The sequence below is a fragment of the Lineus longissimus genome, chromosome 8 (assembly GCF_910592395.1).
Source record: "Lineus longissimus chromosome 8, tnLinLong1.2, whole genome shotgun sequence".
In the NCBI taxonomy this organism is placed as follows: Eukaryota; Metazoa; Nemertea; class Pilidiophora; order Heteronemertea; family Lineidae; genus Lineus; species Lineus longissimus.
The window spans coordinates 4,741,164-4,761,759 of NC_088315.1; the positions used below are offsets into that span (position 1 = coordinate 4,741,164).

The 20,596-nt window shown below is 40.2% G+C and overlaps 1 protein-coding gene across 13 annotated transcripts in view; it reads left to right on the forward strand.

Annotated features, from left to right (window-relative positions):
* The window catches only part of LOC135492918 (uncharacterized), an 80,661-nt gene that overhangs the window by 30,443 nt on the left and 29,622 nt on the right, over positions 1–20,596 (forward strand). For all 13 annotated transcript variants that reach the window (XM_064779659.1, XM_064779647.1, XM_064779658.1 and 10 more), the window contains 7 exons: positions 5,439–5,547; positions 6,008–6,233; positions 6,400–6,570; positions 6,988–7,068; positions 7,263–7,424; positions 7,611–7,762; positions 12,849–12,960. In XM_064779659.1, coding sequence (XP_064635729.1) covers positions 5,439–5,547; positions 6,008–6,233; positions 6,400–6,570; positions 6,988–7,068; positions 7,263–7,424; positions 7,611–7,762; positions 12,849–12,960 — 1,013 coding nt within the window. The remainder of the gene's footprint in view (positions 1–5,438; positions 5,548–6,007; positions 6,234–6,399; positions 6,571–6,987; positions 7,069–7,262; positions 7,425–7,610; positions 7,763–12,848; positions 12,961–20,596) is intronic.

Here is a 20,596-nt window from a genome sequence, read left to right on the forward strand (position 1 = left end):
TCATGTCAATTTCTGTTGATGCAAGTGAAGATCATCGAGTAAGTGCAATTACTATTTTGGTACTTAAGCCAAAACGTGCTGACCTTTTGCACTAGAGGTGAAACTATAAGATACAAACTTTAATTTTAAACCTCGAAACATTCTGGTGCAAAATAGGTTATTAAATTTGAATTATACCTTCTCCGGACCATGTGCTGCATACCATATCACCCAACAGATACAATGTGATGATGAATTGTGATAAAATAGCTTCTCATCACTTTGTCATTTATTCAACCTCACGTAGTACACTAGTTTATTTACATCATTATACAACACACTATTACCGTAATTGAATGTTCAGCGGGCTTTTATACCTCGGATGAACATGTTAATCGTTGGCGGAATTTAGTAATCATTATATTTAGTGATACAGCACGGACAAATACTGGAGATGATGATCGATTGTCAGTTCCTGATTATCAAGCGAGTTTGTTGTCTTTTGTGGGGCATCACAGATCCAGCAGAACTACTGCCTGCAGTAGTATTCTCTGGACAGTTGTTGGTCAGATTAGCTTCCACTGCATTATGCCCAGATAACAGTGCTTTCACATATTATTTCAAAGAATATCCAACTTACAAGCAATCCTTCTATTGGATGGCAAATCAACAGGTTTCTGACATGACAATAGCTTGAGATGGCTGCTGACCATGGGGTTATTTCTCCCTCTTATGCCTCTGACCCTACCATGATTTCTCTTACCTGGGTGTGGACCCCTTCCCTATCCCAAGACAAGCTTCCATTGAGGAAGAAGTCAAAAGCTTGCCATTGCTCTAACTGAGGACCACTGGACTATTGCTCCCTGGTAACAGTCACCTCCCAGCCTGCAATGACTTCTCTTGCATGAGTGAAGACCACTGAGCCATCGCCAAGACTAGCCTCACCAAAGGAGAAAAAAGCTCATTTGTAGAAAGGAACGGCTGAGACAGGCCATCAATCATGCTGGCAACCCAATTGGCCTCTTGCTTGTATTGTCATGCTCACGGTGTCTCTGACTTCTTGCTAAAACATGAGACAAAGCGGCCAGCAGGGACTTCGATCTGTGCTTCATTTCAAGTTGGTTCATTCTCAGCGTGTGATTTTAATCGTCTCTTCATTTGGGACCCATGAATATCTTAATTTGCAACAAAAAGAATAACAAATTGGAATTTTGACCTTGGGCTGCAGTCAAGGTGAAGAGATGTGAATAACAGTGTTAGAAAGCTTCTTCAAATAATACTTATTTGATAATGTTATCTCTATTTAATCTGATCCACTGTCCTAACTATCATCATGACAAGACGAACACAGATGATGCGAGAAGTTAATTTGCAATGGTTGTAAGAGGCCATCGATCAAGCTCAATAGCTCAATTGGTGTCTTGCTAGGATTGTCGGGCAACTAAGATAACGGGCTGTCACACGTTGGGTGAAAATAACATGAATTGCTACTTCTCAAGATCAATGGGAATTAGATGAGGAGTGATGACTGCTACTGGTGCTTATTCTTCTTCATCAGCAGTAGCTGAAACTGATAGGTATGAGAGGCTGTTGTTGTTGGTCTCCATCTAGCTATCGTTATGCAAATATGCTCAGGGATAACATATTTGTTGTCCAAGTCTTCAATGTATGTTTTTACAGGGACAGTGTTTGCATTCGCCAGCTCTGAAGAGAAAAAGTGAAGGGGCAATTTTGAGAGAAGCCTGAGAATTCGCCATTAACCAGACAAATTCCTTATGGAAATAGCCAGGATTGGGGTTTTAGTTGTTACCTAATTTCTTCTTGGTGAGGTCACATGGGGGGGTCTGGTCAGCAACAAGTTATTATCATCAAAGATCAGCCTTTCCTTAGGGCTTTCTTCTGCTCTTGATGGCTAATTTCAGCTACATGTAGGGCCCAGGCTTTACGTTTTCCTTGTCATTGACAGCAAATGATGGCTGAAAAGCATTTGTAACTGTTTCTTTCCAGTAGCCTGTGAAATCTTACACTGATATTGAAGACCAAATTTGAACTTCTCCAGAATATGCCTGGGGTTTCCTGGTGAGAAAGTTGCATTGATGGATGGTGCTTGGTTCCAGGTGCGTGGGGGTGGAAGATAGGGGCTATTATTGTTGGAAATGTCATCTCCTGATCTTTTGATAAGGTTAATCAGTGTCTGGGCTGAATCAGGTGTTTTGAGTGTCATCCGCTGACCTGGAGTTTTTAGAGAAATGTTCCTTCTAAAGCGCCTCGCAAATGAGAGATGTTGTTGAAATGACCTAGGAGGTCATTTCATTTGCTGACTGTGTTAGCTCGTCCTGCCTGACGTCATCATCAGTTGTTGTTGATGTTGTTGTTACAAAGTTCACACAAGCCCTGAAATGATGTGAGACTTATTGTACCATCTACACAGATTATAAATCAAAAATGCACTTTCTCATTAAAGCTATCTGCAATCATAAATGGAATGCTTTAGGCAAAATCTGAACAACTCAAATAATGGGTGGGTGTACTGTAATGACAAATATAAGAATTCGTTAGTCTTTCATTAGTTGTTCTCCTGCCATCTGTGTTGCTTTACTTCCTCTAATACAGCCATCTGATCAGTCCATAACATCAATAGGACTCAGTTGTCCTTTAAAAACCGTGGCTCTTCATCAAATGACATATTAATCAGAGCCCGTCTTCCGGCTACATATCTGTGCCTTGGAAATGTAAATGGATGGCAAGTAAGGAGATTTTCTGGGGTTTCACAACGTGGTGTAAATGTAAATTTGTCAATAAGTTCGAATGTAATAATAGGTGGAGGTTGTTCCAAAATTTCGGGATAGTTGTCAAAAAATTTTGGGCTGTTCGTTCTTAATTGGACGTCCCAATATTTTGATATTTTCACTTACTGCTAGAGCAATCATCAATTCCAGGACTCCATAATTGAAGTCTCCATTTTCGTTCATGGTTTTTTTCTTAACGTGCATTACTGGCGTCTTTTACATTACATTAAAAGCGTTATTTTGTAAGGCATCCTTCGATGTGTTATCAAACCTGGTGCTGAAGCAAACAGGAAGTGTACCCGAGTGCATGATCACTTTTCGTTTAAAGCCATCTTTTGCGATTATCTTTGCTTCAACTCAAGGATATCAAGCATTAATGACTCCACTTTCATTCGACAAATGAAACATCAGTACATTATTTCAACACTCAAGACAACTTTGATGTTATACAAAGTGGCAGTCTCCAGGGGTTTTCTTCAAAAACTTGCTGATGAAATGAGCTCATATCAAATTCTTTTTTATATCGGGAAATGGTCTTAGTCAAAAATTGGTAGCTTTTGATCAAATCCCCTGAGAAAAAACACCGGAAACATTGGCCGGTGCTGAAGGTCTTCAAAAAAAGACTTCCGATATATTTGACAAAACCTGTGTTTCTAAAACAGTTCGATTGCTTCCGGGCAAAAAGCTATGTTTACTGCTAATGAGGTTATATTGGCCTTTTGACCCAAATATGGCTTTGACCTGAAGCCAGAGGAAGAGTCCATCTCAAACTACTCGACTCTTCACTTAGATTTGGTCGTCATAGTTGCAGATTTCCCGTCTGATTGTACCCGACACAGCGATCATAACTAGTCTATATGACGATGGCTGTTGATTGGGGTAATTTGGCGTTAGGTTGATCATGGGAGAGGCTAGCAGGTGGCTCGGCTCAGGCGAACGGAAATGACTGCATTTGAATATGAGAGAAGGGGTTTATGGATCATGATGAGGTTTCATACCATATCAGTTGAGGGGTTCTCTGTACCTGTTTCACCAACACAAAACTGGTTGCCCAATTCGGCTATGACTTGCCCATTGGGGATCCTTCCTGACTGAAAAGTGTTCTGCAAACGAAAGATTTTTGTTGCTTTGATGTCGCTATGTCCACATGAAGATAATAGCATGTGCCCATGTTGATGACAATATTAGTCTTATCACGATATCTGTCCAATATGATGCTCTGCACGAGTCCCCTTCCTGAATAAACATATGACCATAACAGCTAACAGGTGATATACAACAAGTTCAATAGAACTCGATTCCAATAGCGATGTTATGGAAGATATCGTGCAAGTTGTGCAAAAAAACTTGACCTTATGTACCGTACGATGAGATCATTTGTACTGTACGCCTACAGTATCGTAATTTTTCACCGTTTGCCACGATGAAAACTTGAAGAACCCGGGAATAAAATAGCGAGAAATAGCATATAATGGCATTACTATCTTGGGCTTGGGAAAGTATGCAGTTATGGTATGATGTAGAGTCTTCTGCAAGAGAAGTAATGGTAGGAGAAGTACACTTGTATTGTCTTGTGCAAGAGAAGAATTTGACTGATAAGAACAATTTTTTACCAATGAAAATCTCTTCACTGGCCATTTTAATTTTCACAAATGCCCGAGATCTGTGAAAATATAGCCCCTGCAAAATTTGAGGGTCTACAGTATCGTCTTATGGAGGCAAGTACATCAAGTGCCTGGAAGAATGGTGTCACTCGCAGAACCTGCCTTGTGCCTGCTGTGTTATAAGTGTAGAGGTGGTTTTGTTGCATGATGTACTGTCTCAGTGTCTGCTTTGGAGTTTGAAGAACTGGATATGTATTTGCTATCATAAATTTACGATATCGTGTCAAGGTGAATAAATCTGCTTGTTCCTGTTGACGTTGGACCACAGTCGCAACGCCGCGAGGCAAGTAACTATGATTATTATCTCAACGAACGAGGCCAGTGATAATTGTTGTTCATATGTCGCATGGCTGATGATTAGGGAGATGCTATGGAGGCGATAAGTCAGTGAGTATAATGATGCCGGCATCAGATGTAAGCAGTGGCTCAAGAACAACTTGTATGGCTTAAGAACTAGTTGAACTCTGTGAAATTGAGGGTATTGCTTCCAGCAGTATCAACAAGGCACTTTAGATTTAGAAACAGACTGTCCTATAGCCAGGGTTTTTGCAAGGAGGTATCATGGTTTTCATACGCCTAGTACATTTTCACTTTCAGGTAGGCCAACAAGCAGCTGATTAGATAAATCAAACACACCTTATTTATAGCACATATATATCCAGGCATGAAAAAAGCTTTTCATCTATTTCTGCCATCTGAAAATAGATATGTCAATATCGATGACATGGATCTTGTCCTCCGTTGATCTGTGGATATTATGGGATTCACCCATCAGTCTCACGCTGACAACTCAATAAATCAGCACACTGCGATGGGAAAATCAAATTTCTCCTGTCTATAAATGGGTATTTGTGATATTAGAAGGCGAAGTGCATATGTTTGGTCACGGCCAAGACTATACAGTACAAATTTTGGTCAAGAACTTACAACTTTTGGTCAGGACCACACAAATCTTGGTCTTGATATCTTACAAAATAACAATGTTTTTCCCCGTTTCTCGCTTCAGTTGCTGATTTTGCTCAGAAGGTGGCAACAGCACACAAGCAGTTCTCCGCTCAACTCCACACCGTTGTTAGTCAGTTTAGACAAATTAGCCTTGAAGTCAAAAAGGAAAGGTAACGAAGCCAATTGAAATGTTTGGGTTCCTGTCAACCAAAATGCTGTCATTTGTGCCACATATCATGATGTTTTCGACGTCATTTTAGTCAAGCCGATTCTTCATAACGAAAGTGAAAGGGTTTCGAATAGGTACTTGTCAAGGCTAGAAGTCGTACTGCCATCTTTCTGCTGTTGAACAAATCAATAGAACTAACTTGCTGTAGATCTAAAATGGTAAGGTGATGTGCACCGCAAACTAGCTATTTCTGTTGTTGAAACTTGCGATGAAAATGGCAACCGATTAGTTAAACCGCAATGAAGCATCATGTTTTCATGGCTTCATTGCAGGTTGCAGCAATAGAAATTGCTTGTTTGAGGAGCGCTAAATCGACGAAGATACAAGCGAGAGAGAAATTGTGAGCAAGGAAATGCTTTAAGAAAATTCATCCTCTTACTATCTGATGCTTCCTTCTGCAGGCCTGTTGACTACCATAATTCCCTCCATGCTGCCTGGGATGCCCTGCTCCACGAAACAGAAATGGACGCACAGGCCCAGACGGAAACAGCCAACCTCCTCATTAAGAATGTCTACGATCCCTTAGTCGAGGTTGCTCAACACAAGAAAAGCCATTGCCAGAAATTGTACAACTTTAGGGAACAGTTTGAAACGACAACAGATAAGGCTCAAGAATTACTAGAAAAGGTAAGTCTGTGACTTGTACAGTGGAACATCCCCTTGATAGACTTTTCTGTAGCTGAAGCTAAAACCCGGCATGAGAGTGACTTAAAGCCTTTGCATCCGGTCACCATCCCACTTCTCTCTTGAGTATAGAAATCCTTTTAAATGATTATTCTCCTTAATTTTTCAGTGTCATGACGAGTACATGGAGAGTTATCTGCGATATCGGAGCAATAGTCGCGATACGGGCAAAAATCTGACAAGTTATTTTGATGCACACAACGAATACGTTCTCCAGTTATGGGCTTCCAACAGAATGACAGATGAATACCATACAGTAGCTTTACCATGCATTTTAGAGGTGGGTGTACAGTTGATTTAGTCCTCTAAGCTGAGGGTCCTCTTACAATCAGATATTTTACATTCTGACACTCGACTCCATGGTCTTCTTGTTTGCTTCTTTCTCTACGAGATGGCAACACTATCTTTGGTACTCTGCGCTTCATGGTTTTCATTGATACCGGTTGTGCCTACATATATCTCGAGGTGGCATGACAAATTTCAACAGGCTGATTGCTGGCAGCTGGGTTATCATAGTTTCTCATCAAGTGTATAGTTGCAGAAAGTAGGATGCAGTTCAGCGATTATAGACAAATAACATTTTGCAATTCTTGTATGAATTGGCTCTGATGATTATGGGACTGAGATAGGCCAATATGGACTGTTTGTATGGGTTTCTTACAGTGCCGCCACCCTAACTAAAAATATTTTGTTTCAGGAATTAGAAGAGATCTACATAGATACTAGTAATGTATTAAATGGTGCCATAGAAAGTCACTCACTTCTCTTAGTTACTAAGGTGAGTCCTAGAAGATGATCATGTAATCAAAGTTTCATTGGTTCGATTCTAGACATGAACACCTTACTTGTGCCCTTTAGCCTGTCACTTCACTCGATTTCCTTGTTCTTTGAATGGGGCTATAAATCGCACCTCCCTGCCTTACCAGTTGTTTTAATTCAAAGTTTGGTTATTGTTAAATTTGTTTTTTTCAGGCAACCGAACAGAGTAAGAAATTTGAAGAAGTGTTGAAGATTTGCAAAATAGTCCAACCAAAAAATGATATATCCTACTTTGTGAGAGCCATCGGTCCAGAGCCTGTTGCGTTACCGGAAATGAATCTTTTTACACCACCTGAATCGCAAGGAGGGACAGAGGTATGTCTGTGCAATTTGTCATTGGTGGATATGTAATTTACAGCACCACTACCGCATTTATCTAATTACTAGCACGCCACACGAAAACAGTGTACGCTAACAAACCTGACCTTAAGGGCTAATAGTACACTCATATCCTACCCTTTGGGATCACCTCGGTAACAGACATTATCAAATCTCTTACAGGCCATCTTGAAAAATGAGATTATCGATGATAGACTTACAGAAATTATGTTAAAAGCTAAGCGGCAAGAACTCCAGAAAGAGGCTGCAGAATTGACATCATATATCAAACAAAATCAGGACGTCACGCAAACACTCATGAGTATATGCCAAAGGTACGTATGTTCTTTTTGCAATAACTAGACACAATTAAACATTGTCCTGTCGACATGAGATATTGGTTGAAACACCCTGCTGTAGTTATTGCATGAGACAAAAATCTCTAATTTTTGGTATGGTTCCAGCAGATTCTGTAGAAAGAATCGGTTATCGCTGCAGCCTACAGTTACTGCCAAATCCATGCAGTGACTGGTTTTACACACATACGAGGGAATATTCTGTCAATGGTTCTAGTTTGAGCAATGAAAATGTCTTGTTGCAGAGTGCCTTAAGTTTTATCATTACCAATGGTACCATTTCCCATTCACGGTATCTCAAGCATAGACATGTGGGGTTATAGTCAGTATTATCTGTAATCTGATGTTGATTATTTTAAATATTTTTCCACCCACAGCTTAGTCTTTGAGAAATTGTGCATCTGCTGGTGTCTGGAAATGAGTGAGTTAAGATTGATGTCATTGCCCCACCCATATTCAATAACAAGGAAATCACATGTATAGATTATTGCCATACACCCTGTTGTGAGGTACTCATGTATATTTCTTCATATATCTCATTTTGTCTAGCCTTTTGGGCAGTCATATGAAAAGATAGCGTTTTCATTATGTTTTGATCGATAATATTGCGATTTTAGGTGACTTCGTTGGAGTCATTAATATTTTGTCGTCAAAAAGCATATGACATTTAAAAACTTGTATGCCCACTGTTGGGTGTCTTTATGGCTATTATGTTGCACGGGAAAAGACTAAATTACCTGACTGGATTTAATTGATATTTTGTGAAAACGGGCGTCATTTCAAAACACGAGGGAATGTTGGTACTTCTGCGGTGAAGCTAATCATTGTTATCCAATATTTGATCGATATTCCATTGATCATTATAAGGTTTATGTTGTATGGATTTGGTCTACGGAGTTCCTTTCAACCGTTCATCAGTTCGTTTTCAAGCGAATGATGAGTGATTTTGTCTCGGTTTTCACTTTAACGCAAATTGTGTGGGAGTAACTTGGCACAGGAGCTAATTCGATATTAATACGCCCTATAACTATATGTGACTTTGGGGATTTAGAAATGATGATGACCATTTTTAGCCTTGCACAGCTATGAAAATTGAATTGCGTAGGAAGAGTGGTAATCGATGGTGATTTAGAGAGTAAAAGAGGGTAACATGTACTTCTAGGGTAGTCTATTCGTAAATGATCATTCCTGTTGAAGAATTCAGATTATATATCATATAGCTGTGATGCATAATGAAATTTTGGATTATTGTGATGAAGTCTTATGTGATTTCTGTTGGGAGTATATCGGAAGGATTTGAACTTTAGATTATCAGGTATAAGATGTGAGTATAATCAAAGTTTGAGTTTGAGTTTAAAGTTTGATATCAACTGCTGTAGAAGTAATCATCTGATTACAATTGTGGAGTGGAGTAAGGCAATAAAGTCAAAGAGACCCACCTAGAGTCTCGCCCCCAACTGTTGGGTTCTAACCAGGGACCTCTTGACCGCCAGCCGAAGGTCCTAGCCACTATAGTCTATACACTCCGGACGCATTGGACCGGCCTCGTCCTGTCGCCAGATCCAATTAGGATGATGCAATGGCCTGCCCTGGGAGTCTACAGGTCTACAGTGGCCTAGTATTTCATCACATCTAGCTAGATAGAAGCTAGATAAAGATCATTGCCCTTCTTAGCCAGACAAGATCAATAATCTGTACCATTTGACATTTAAAAGAAGTCAGTGAAGACACCCACGATGATGCTCAGTTGAGTTGAAAGCATGATGTGATCAGTATCTCTATTTACAATAGTATTAGTATCCTATCATTTGATAAAAACAACTTCAGGTCTAAGGGAAAGCCTCGTTAACTCGCTAATATACTTTATAAAGGAGATGCAACTCACATACTGATTGGTCAGTCACAGGTTACTGACCAGAATTCATGATGTAGCAGGCATTCTGATTAGTCAGTCATTGACCTCCATTGACCCCTGCAAATGAGAGATTTGTATCAAAGGTTGCCTTGACAAAAACCTCTTGTTCGCGGGGTTCTTTAAAGTCAGTTCCTTAAGAAACTTAATGTGCTGTTGATCTGAGATGTAAGAATTTGTTTTCACAAAATCAATGTTTGGCTTTGGCGAAAGAAATTACATCAAACGTATTGCGATATTTTTCATCATCAGTAGTTCCTGCTATTATTGGTTTCCATTGAAATGGAGCCATTGATATTGCTTCTTTTAGGGAAGGAAAGCTTCTCTGATATTGTGTGGTATCGGAGTGAACAGAAGCTAAAGTCGAGACGTGGAAAGGTTGTACCTGAAAGTCAGTCGCAGAGGGACAAAACAATGACGTATGTTTACTTAGGGAACATAGTTTAATTGAAAGGAGCACGAGACTAGTTGGCTAGTTCGGAAATACTTGGGCTGAAAATGTGATCGCCAATGGGCAAGTTTGGTAGTAAGTGGGGTTAAACTTGATGAAATTGCACTGCAGCCACAGATGTAACAGAAAACAAGTGGTTGTGCTGAGCTGTTCCTTCTGGATTAGCTCTCATTTCCTACTTTTTGCTGCGCATCAAATGTTGTTATGATGGAATAATAATAACAATGCATACATATACCTGCATCTCCACCATTAGCACGCACTTAATCAGGTGTTCGCAAGGTTAGTCTGAGGTGTTAATATTTCTGCGGAGATTTATAGGGCTGCACTTACATTGAGCATTTTTTACAGCAGGCGGGTGTGCGTCATAGCGAGAAGAATTCAGCAAAACATCAAACAAGCTATCAGGTTGACTCAGTGGTGAAGGCAAGACTTATTCTTTCTCATATATCATATAATAGGAGGGCTAAATTTATCTAGGTTTCCTCTTACAGTAAGGGCCACTGAAATAAAAAGTGTAATGTCTACCTTAGATATCGTGAACTTCTGCGAGTCCTCATTGAATTGCACTTTAAGATGTGACAGTCTTTTATCTTGACTTCCCATCTTACTCGTGTTACCTTCTCCAATTGATATTGATGTCTCTGCGAGAGCATACAGGGCCAGCCTATAATTGGTATCAGGTTCTTTGGTCCCAATCTAATTACGAACTTAGTCCCAAAGGATATTTACCTCTTCAAGTGTCAGTGATCTTGTCTTATGACTTGATTATTACATCTTTCTTTTGCCACGGCTCAGTGCCATGCTTTCAAAGGGAGAATAGGCACAATCTTTGGCACTGCTTGCAGGCCAGTTAAAGGGACACTATAGGCTGGAACCAGGTAGGTCGCATTGAGTTTCAAGAAGTCACCAATAGGGGTCTCTCCTATCTCAAAGTGTATCAAAACTTTTGTGCTTGTGCTTGCAAATGAGTGGATCTTGAGCGAAGCACAGAATGACGCGGGGATTACGTTTCTGAGAACGTCGTAGGAATAGTTCGCGCCTGCGTAGTTCGTTCAGCATATCATTAAAATTGTGTCGCGGAAATTTCGATGACTCCAAACTCATACCGCCGCATAAACTCATACCGTCACACTTGTGTCTGGTGCAATGATTGTTCAAAGTCATTGGATATTCACATAGCCAGAATGTCCAGAACACCATTGCAAACCCAACAATCATTGGTCCCTATGATCTAAGTGAGAACCTAGAACTTCCCCTAATGGCATGATGATATTCCCACATCAATGTTATCATCTTTCTCTCCCCCATTTGATATTTTTCGCCGTGGACGGATTGGCATTAGAATCTCATCTTGTCTAAACCTCTACCTAATGACATTGGTTATTCCGTGTGATTGCCAGCGTCTCACTTCATTGAGCTGTGTGGACGAGATGATTTTGGTAACGTCTCAAGAAAGGTCATCATCAGCTCACATTCGAAACTAGATTCTATTGGAGAAAGCAACATGCCTATTCTGTTCTCTTAAAGGGGGACTATAGGCAGGAACTAGCGGGACATATTGGTACTGTGTGACTGGTATGCACAGTTAGAGGCCAGGTTGTATTTGATTCAGCAATAATTGAATTTCTCATAGAAGCATGTACAGTTTTGATGTATTTGGGTCAGGAGAGACCCCTATTGGTGACCTCATGCAATTTAATCTGATCTACCTGGCTGCTGCCTGGAGTCTCCCTTTAAACACAAAAGATCAAAGCACTGTTCACAACACCCCCTTAACTGTAATGAAGGTGCTCAGTAATGTGCTTAAAATGAGAAGTTGAGAAAACTATGTTTTCACCCCTTTCAATGTTCAAAGAGGAAAAAAATGCTAGCCAGGTATCCTAGTAACACATCCAATCAAAAATAGGCATGTTTTGCTAAATGCAAGCGAGTTTAAAAGATCTTTCGTAATAATCAGAGATGAAGATGTTGATCAGACAATTTGGCCTATTGACGTCATAGATGTCAGGTTACGAGAGTGGACAATTAATAAATAGCTGTCAACATATCTTTCATTCTAAAACCTTTAAAAAGATTTGTGCAGATCTTTTGGTGAAAGGGTTAATGACCATTTAATGACTTGCTCCTGAATGCACTCGAGATTCCGAATATTTCATTATATCTGATGATTTAATGAGGCTGATCTGATAATTTACCTCATACCAATCGAGTTAAACTCAGGTAAAAGTCAGTCTCGTTAGAAAGGATACTGCCGTGTACATCAAAGCTAGAGCAGACTATGTCCTGAGATGCCCCCTTGCCTCCAAGGTAGAGCAATGCTTCACCTATCGGTTTCACTATTGCTCCTTTCCCAAGTCAGTGCAGCATTACATATACCTAGGACTATGTACAGAGATTAGGACCAGACACACTAAGCTCTTGGAGTATTGTATTTTCGTGGAGGCTATCAGACTCATTAAAGAGTTACAACAATAACAAGAACGAATTAAATTTAAAAAGACAATGTCGACGAAGAAGAAGAAGTTGTCTAAGGAGCATTCTGTGGAGGATACAGGACGGGCTAAGGAACGACCGAAGGCCCCGCCGCGACAGGACTCGGAAAAACGTACACCCCTCGGGCGACAGGAGTTAAACATGTCCACAAAGTCTAAGGGCAAACCTGTAAGTTTATTTTATGTTATGAATATTTTTTCTTTCAGAAATTTGGCTAATCATTTGTATTCTAAAGTTTACGAGACGCAGGAGGATCTGTGTCGGAAACGAAACGAGATTCGGATGGCGACGTTGCAGTTAGCGGCCATCAGACAACAGGTAAGGGCAGTCTTATCAGCCGTTGTTTAGTCAATGGGATTACTTTCGAATCCATCGCAAAGCAGCTACCTGAAATTAAAGTCAATGGATTTAAGCGATGGGGAAGAGGTTGCATGGGCTTCACTTAGGATTGAATCAGCACCTGTAATTTGTAACTTGTTGAAGTAATTAGAAGTTACTCGCTGGTTGGCATCTTGTGGGTAATTTGAATTGGCAAATACCCACTGTCAACCCACTGGTTAGTATGATTTGATGGTACTTCACCTTCCAACCAACTGCACTGGTTGGTAATTTGAATTATCAAATACCCACTGTCACCCCACTGGTTGGCACCCTTTGATGGAACTTCTGTACAGGCTGTGACCAGGAAAGCACAGTTTCGTTTTGAAAATGTATCTCTTTCTTCAGCATACAACAGTCATTATTCTTAAGGGTTGTTTGCTGTCAGTAAGGAGTTGTCGGAAGGTTTACATTGGAAGGTGCTTTGAAAGAAATTTGATCTACACCTGTTATTGCTGCTGACCCAATTCTTGCGTTTGAGTTAAAAATAGCGGTAACTTTCTCATTTCATGTTCTGCTTCCGTAAAATGGTTCCTAGTGGGCTTACCATGGAGCTGAATGGTGACTTGCCCTTGACGCTGTCCCCTAGACCTGGAAATGTCATTGCAATAACCTCTACAGAGCAAGAGAAACTATGGAACTAAATATCACTGTTAGCTGTTCCTTGGAACCCAGTCTTTGAGAGTGTCACTTTGCATTAGATTCAATAGGAGTCCCAGGAGAGAACTCTTCTAGGTTTTTTTAGCACAATCTGCCTTCCAACACCCAAAAGGATTCGAAAGGAAATCATCTACTTCAGTCATACTGAAATAATTACAGCTGCAACCCACTTAAGTTAAAAGGTTGCTGGGCCATTAGAAGTAGATTATAGGTTTGAACTTTTCACTTCGCAGTATTTAAAAGGGCAAGTGATGCTGTGCATCCAAGTGTTCCTTGATATACGTGTATCTGTCAACACATTTTTGATGGATAGATAGCGAACTCTTCTTCATGAAAGATTACTAAACTCGTAGGTCTGCACCCATTGGGAGAGAGGACTGCTTTGGAACCAGCATGATATTGCCACTATATCTTACAACTGCGGTATCTGAGCTTCAAGGTGGATCCCAGAATGATTGCAGTGCCTCCAGGCAGTGTTCACCCTCAAACAGAACCCCTGAGGCCACCCCTTTCCCAAACTGGTCCACCTCAGCCTAACAACCCTTGATTGAATCAGGTATCTCTCTCAACATGTATATTTCATTTCACCTCATATTCTCTCTTCTGGTTCGCCACATCTCCAAGATTGGATTAATTCATTTCTGATTGCATATACAGCGGAGAAATGTCATTAGTTTTGAGGATGGTGGTTGAATTGAGAGTAAGTAGCATGGTGATTACTGTCGATATTGGGGAAGATTTCCAATGATTTATGCATAGGCCATCTTCCTCTTCATCTTCAGTGTTCACTTGGAGTTCTCCAGGTAGTATACCGTCCAAGTCACACTTGTCATAGGGTCTTTTGCTTGCCTTGGCATATCACCAGGTACAAGGAATCTCGGTGTCACATCTCATTCAGAGGATGGACCAATCAAAGTAAAGGAACTTGCTCAAGGTTGCAAAGATACCAGAAATCAAATGGGACCCTTCAGTCATTAGGCAGATACCTTTGATATAATATGATTTGGATGGAGGGGGAGGATTCGTGTCGATGGATGGCTGCCCATTTCTTACTAATGATACCGTCATCAACAGCAGCAATGCCAAAAGTCACATCACAAAAAATGATAGCTTGCCAAAGAATGTAATACATCTTGCCAACAGGATGGGGTGCGATGCTGCAACAGGTGTTCTATCAATATGATGGTACCTGCAAGGTTACCGTCCTAAATAGCCCACGGAAAAAACAAAAGTGGTAACAGGTATAGACATAATTATCAAAAAGCCTGTTGCTTTGAAAAAAAATGCATGCATGATGATACCTTTAGGCTGGATGGATAATTACTTCAATTTATGGCAATTTTTTCATATGCCGTACATATTAAAGTACAACTCTTCCAGGTACACTAATGTACATCATGGCAGAAAAAAAGACACCTTGGAAGCTATGGGCCATGTTTTGTCTACTCTCAGATACCGATCATTTGGTCACAATATATACCTCCCCCAATGTGTTTGCTTCTGTGTTGTGAGGTTTCATCAGAGTGAGTTGAGTGCCCGTGAACTTAAAGATATTTTTATCGCGAGTTTATGTACCGGTACACCCTATTGCGGACCCTATTGTCCACATGTTATGTCAGGCCGAATCTGAAGCTAACTGATCTGTGCCGGACTCTTAAACAAGAGATGACAAGGTACATTTTCCCTTGCAGTAAAAAAGTAAAAAGCCCAGGTCATGCGAAATCCCCTTCAACCAGTCTGACCCATCCATCATCCAACAAGTCTGAAAACTTACAATCTCAATCAGCAATGTTTACCGATCAGAGATTCGCCAAGAGGGTTTCTTGTTGTTATTTGTTTTTCCTAGAAATCTTATCAGATCAGTGATCGATTAACCAGCCTCCGCAAGAAGTCTACCTCAATCTGTTTGATGTTCTATTTTACAATTACTTACTTGCTTCTACCATCTGTTTTTGGTGTACCTCCTGCTTGGGGTGTTCAAGAATTACAACCGGTGGTTGGATATTGCTTCTGATTGACTGGATTTGGCCTCTTGATGTTGTGATGATGAGGTGTTTGTGGAACTTGTACTTCCAGTTTGTTTTGACTTAGCTGATATTTCAGGATGTTGGTTTACAGTGTGCTATCGTTTGGCAGCCTGATTCCCAAGGCCTACATGATGGATGGAGATCTGCTTGCATGTAATCAGAAATGAACCAGTTTGCCTCTCTGCCTTCTACAAACCACTTTCTTCATGAAGAATCTGCAAAATAAAGCGAGTTCTTCTTGATTACAAATGATGCTCACAAACAAATTGAATGAGACTTGATACAACTCAATGACCGAGAGGATCAGATACATGCTAATTTAGAATTACCGGCGAATTGTAGAACTGTGAGAAACTTTACCTAATACCAGTGGAGGCTTATAAAATTAAAAAAACCACTTGCCACATTAACCTTGTGTTGAGTGATCGACTTTGGGATAGGCACAAATCAACAACAACAAAAAGCTACGATAATGCAAAACCTAGCCTCTTTTGCTGCAGTTGGCCTCCAACACTGATGATATAGGTAGTGCAAAACGCTTTACTTCAGAATGCAACTTGTGAATGTTTGGCCTTCTGCCTGCTACTGGTGCCTTCCTGTTGCTGCTTGAAGTATGCAAGGTAGAAATGTGAATGTGCAAATTATAATACATGAATGTACTATAAATATGATCGCCTAGACCATTATTGTTCTTGCCAATTGCAGATGCAAGCAATAAGGTAATGGAAGACATTACTCATCTTACTAAACGTATCTTCGAAGATCCTTCTTCTCAAGTTTCATTTGGGGTTGGGTTTCTTAAGTTGTGCATATCCTCTTCAACCCATAATAAAAATGTACCCAAGTGTCCAATTTAAGGTAAATAAATTGGTCAACTGACCAATTTAAGGTTGTTTCAGGTTTGTCAAAGACTGGTTAATACGCAGAATTGTGATAACGAGAGACACAATCAATAACATGGATCCTATTACACTCATGAGGCTCACAGCTTTTGAAAGGACACTACATAACTAATTAAGTAACTGAAGCTGGAAAGTTACATACTTGGCTATCTGTAATTCGGAACTTTTGCATCAACCCTGGAACCTCTGTTAAGTAACGTTTAAGATTTCCTTTCTTAGGACAATGGGTAATACATGTATGTCTTGAGGGCCCTAATATAGTCATCATGCATGACTGTATTTGCGGAAACTTGGTATTTATTTGGTTATCTTTCCAATCAACAGGGGTGAGGTGATGATTAAAGGCCCAGCTGTGTTATTACTGGTGTCTGTCTAAAATGAAATAAAGAGGGCGCTGCAAGAATCATGGACAACATCTGAAAGGTTGTGCATTATCTGCCTCATCTCTCTACAGGAGAACTGTGCGACTTTAGCTATCAAGGAATCATATCATATCATATGCTTGTTTGTTTGTAAATGAAACTTGGTGTACCTGGGTTAAACATGTGTGATAAACAGAGTGCTTTTATATGATAGGCGTATTGACTAAGAGCCAGAATGTTATGAACCAAACCAGAGTGGTTTCAACCAGCTGTTCAAAATGTAGGCCTACTGTAACCCCTTTATTTCCGCAACCCTGATATTCTCGCAAGTGTCATATAAGGAGGCAAAACACTTGATGTACTGGTAGTCACTTTCATGTCATTTCCTTCAGGTTGTGGGCATGCTTTCTTATTGTCTTAGAAATGTGAGAGAAAAGTATGTTACCTTGATCTAGTTGGTACATGTATGTAATGAGCTAGGATAATGTTCTTTCCATCAATGCTAACCAACAAAGAGGTATAGGCCTACCTGTGCTAGGCCTGATGTCAACCCTTTTAGCGCTGATGTTGGAAGCTTTGCCCTTCGACCAAGTTTGTTTCATCGCAAAACTCTGTCTGATCTTAGCAGGCTTGGTGTAGACTGTTCTGACTGATCTTAGATATCTTGTTAGGAAGACATACTTCGTCGCCAATCTCGATCTTAGCTGTCTCTGTGGGGAACATTATGACTGATATAAGCTGCAATTTGCTCCAACATTTGCATTTCCATCAAATGGATTCATATGAACTGCCATCTTCTGTCAACTGTGCGAACAAGATTGGAAATAGGGAATAGATTTATAATGAGATACATAATATGAATGCCATAGAATGATTGATGATAGTGATAGCCCTCAGGGGGAACATCTTCATATCTTGATGCATAGACGGGCTGTGTTTGTAGACAACTGAATGTCTTAACGAGGAATAAGGCTTGATTCTTGTCAAGTTCTCTTACACCTAACCAGAAGTTGTTAGCCAAGAGAAGACACTCTCCACCGGTTCAGTTCTAGGTATTTTGCCTGCATGGCAGCACCGTGTTTCTCCATTAAGAAGCTCTATCGTGTTGCCATCGAGTCGGAGCAGCTGCTAGTATCATTGAGCCCTGTCCGATTCTGAACATTCTGTTTAGACGATATGCTATTCGATTGTTCTAATGGTTAACTTGATGGGATATGGGAGGTTCCTTTCAAACTGTACCAAAATATTTGATGTAGTTAATTTTCTTTTGCTGTCATTGGTGTCAAAGGCTATCAATTCTGGCTTGGTAAACTTTTGAAAGAGAAATAAGCATTTTATAAAACACTGATGTCTTTCAATAGAATCGTGCATCGGAAGTTACAGTTAAATTCCTGTTTTCTTAAAAGATGTCTCAAAATATTGTGATGATGGCAATTTATCTTCAGTCCCATACAAGCTAGACTTTTTGGAATGCGATTTGGACATAATATGAAAAAAGACCCAACATGGAATGGAATTTATGAATTTTTATTCATCTCAACTTTCTGTTATATCGGTTGTCTGTGTCCCTCGATATATGTTCATCCAATATGGTAAGGCTATCAGCCGTGACGTCTTGATACATAATTCTGCTAGAACACTAAGTTTTTCTGGCAAGAAAATCAATATTTCTGTTTGATATTCATGAAGGGAAAGCGAAGTGGAAATTTCGTTTGGTCGAAAAAGCTTGGAACATATGAGGAAGATTAACTATGTATATGGGGCGATTGACTCTTTGATCGCGAAATGCAAAACAGATCTCATGGGTCTAATGTTGTCAATAAATATGCTATTGGTCGATGAATTGTGGCTAGATTTTGGCAACTTTGTGCTGACTTCTGTCACTGCAGTCGGTGGCCTCTCAATCCTTCTTTTACATTCCCTGTACCCAAGACCATAATGGCTCTAAAATGATCTTGTCATCCATTTTAAAATGGTTAATTCTCAAAACATCTGACGTCTGCTCTTTACATTAAACTTTCATGGATGTTGCAATGATTTCTTTGTGGGTAAAGTGCTCCTGCTGCCCCCCTGTGGTGATATCAATCGAGAGCTATGAATTTTTTATGGGCCAAGCTAGCAAACTATTGACGTTAGGGAGATGTCAAAACATCCAGTATACTTGTTGAAAAGATCACATCATGGTTGGTTGAAATCATCATTTGGTTCATAAGCACCCGACAAACCTGGCAAACAAGAAGTTTTTGGCACATCTACCTACAATGATTATCGTCACATAAATCTCTGGTTTGAGTTGTTCAATTGTCTCTATGAAGAACAATGTCAGTATCAGATTCAAGGAGCTGCAGGCATTGCCTGAGGCATTTGAAGCCAGCCACTACTTCTTTTCTCCCAATCATGGACCACTGAAGATGACATCTGCCTCTTCTCATATCACAATGTGGCAGATCCCTTAGGAAATCAGGTTGAGATGGGAGGCATTCATGTGCCAAGTCGGGGAGGTCGGCTGTGGTGCAGGGTCAAGGTTGTTCATTGATGGTCAGAAAAGTCAAGGTCGTTCATTGATGGTCAGTAATGTCAAGGTCATTTGTTGATGGTCAGTAATGTCAAGGTCATTCATTGATGGTCAGTCAAGGTCATTTGTTGACACACCATACACCAGTAAACTTCTAGACTTATTGTTGTTTATTGCTGACAAAGCACAACATCCTGTACTGATCGACAGATTAGATGTTTGCCTAGTTCCAGTATGAGTTAGCCTGAAGTGGGCGAACATGCAGACTCGTCAAGCATCAGTAACTTACAAAAATTGATTCACTGTCATTCGCACTGTTTTAACCAATCAGATTGAGCCAATCAGCTGCATGGCGAAACAGTTGCCGGAATGTGGTGATTGAGTATGTTATTGATTTATGTCCAATCACGATTGATTGGTGATCTGTTAACTTTATCGTGGCGCTATACCACTGGCGCATCCAACGAAAGCATCTCAACCAAGCTTTAGATCACAGTGTATTTAAAATCAAACTGTTGGGTTTTTCGTCATGGTGTTTATGTCGAATTTCGTGTGATGGTGTGGCCGGGGTCAATGTGAATTACATGATGATGACACTGTTATATGGAGAAGGTAACTATGCTCTGTAGTTAGAAAAGTTTGATTTATTGTAATTTCAAAAGCTTTGGCTTATTTTTTCGTGCGACCCACAAGAAGCCACCCTTCATGAGATGAGTGTAGGATAATCCTGGAGTGCTGAATCCTGAATTTCATGATCTTATACTCCCTTTAGACGTAGCCTGGTATATCTTGATAAGATGCAAAACTCTTGGTGGTCAAGATGGGCGCTGGGACAAGTATCAATAATCTATAATCGTGTAAAACAAGTTTGTATTCACAAATGTAACAACTTACAATGTTCCAACGCCTCAGGTCATTTGCCTTGAACCAGCCTTGGCCAGAAGAAGAAGAAGAGTTGGCCTTGAACTAAATAGTCAGGAAGCAAAAGTCTCTTATTGTGTCAGGCAGAGTTATTGGTGATAAACAGTGTTTATCTGTGCTCCGTTCAAACAACTCACCTTGGGTTAAATACCTCGAGAACGGTGGGTTTCACCTTCTTTTTGTTGGGTT